The 1,066-nt window shown below is 70.9% G+C and overlaps 1 protein-coding gene across 1 annotated transcript in view; it reads left to right on the top strand.

The window, feature by feature from the left end:
- The window catches only part of RPRM (reprimo, TP53 dependent G2 arrest mediator homolog), a 7,874-nt gene extending 7,593 nt beyond the window's left edge, over positions 1 to 281 (top strand). The window contains exon 3 of the mRNA XM_026058258.1: positions 6 to 281. Coding sequence (XP_025914043.1) covers positions 6 to 281 — 276 coding nt within the window. The remainder of the gene's footprint in view (positions 1 to 5) is intronic.
- The last annotated feature ends 785 nt before the right edge of the window (positions 282 to 1,066 follow it).

The raw sequence follows: 1,066 nt of genomic DNA, 5'->3' as shown, positions 1-1,066 counted from the left end.
TGGAGCGGGCGCTGCGCTGCTGCACCGCCGCCTCCGTGGTCACCGACGGCGGCGGCGGCGGCGGCGGCGGCGGCGGGGCGGCGGCGGCGGACGAGCGGAGCCTCTACATCATGCGCGTGGTGCAGATCGCCGTCATGTGCGTGCTGGCCCTCACCGTCGTCTTCGGCATCTTCTTCCTCGGCTGCAACCTGCTCATCAAGTCCGAGGGCATGATCAACTTTCTGGTCAAGGAGCGGCGCCCGTCCAAGGAGGTGGAGGCGGTGGTGGTGGGGCCCTACTGACCGCACCGGCCCCGCACCGGCACCGACCGCCCCGACGGCAGCAGGTCTGGGGGACTCTCGTTCGCCCGCTCTAATAAACGTCTCCGACTTCTCGCGTCCGGCTCCCGCGCGTGTTTCCGAGCCGCCGCCGCGGCCGCAGGGCACCGGGGAGGCGACGGCCGGGCGCGGCCGCCACGGGGGGCAGCGGGGACGGCGACGGGAATCGGGGACGGCCGGGTCCCGGGGCACAGCGGGGACGGGGCACAGCCGGGGGCAACCGGGTCCTGGGGGACAGCTGGGTCCCAGGAACAGCCAGGTTGGAGATAGCAGGGATGGGGACAGCTGGGTCCGGGGAGACAGCAGGGATGGGGACAGCAGGGATGGGGACAGCTGGGTCCGGGGAGACAGCGGGAATGGGGACAACGGGGATGGGGACAGCAGGGATGGGGATAGCAGGGATGGGGACAGCGGGGATGGGGACAGCAGGGATGGGGATAGCAGGGATGGGGACAGCGGGGATGGGGACAGCTGGGTCCTGGGAGACAGCGGGGATGGGGACAGCAGGGATGGGGGCAGCCGAATGCCAGGAGACAGCTAGAGCAAGAACAGCCGGGTTTGGGGACAGCCAGGTTTTGGGGACGGCTGTGGCGGGGACAGCCAGGTTTGGGGCAGGACCGTCCTGAGTGACCAAGGCGCGGAGGGAATCAGTGGGGCTCGACACGAGCGCGCTGTGCCGTGGCCCATCCTTGTGGCTCCTGCCGGGATGCTGTGCTGAAGCGCCTCTTCCAGCCGGCTCCCCGCGAGCC

Source organism: Apteryx rowi, unplaced genomic scaffold (assembly GCF_003343035.1).
Source record: "Apteryx rowi isolate R43461 unplaced genomic scaffold, aptRow1 scaffold_145, whole genome shotgun sequence".
NCBI lineage: Eukaryota > Metazoa > Chordata > Aves > Apterygiformes > Apterygidae > Apteryx > Apteryx rowi.
The sequence above is the reverse complement of the archived record's forward strand: the minus strand, read 5'-3'. Positions and strand labels throughout refer to the sequence as shown.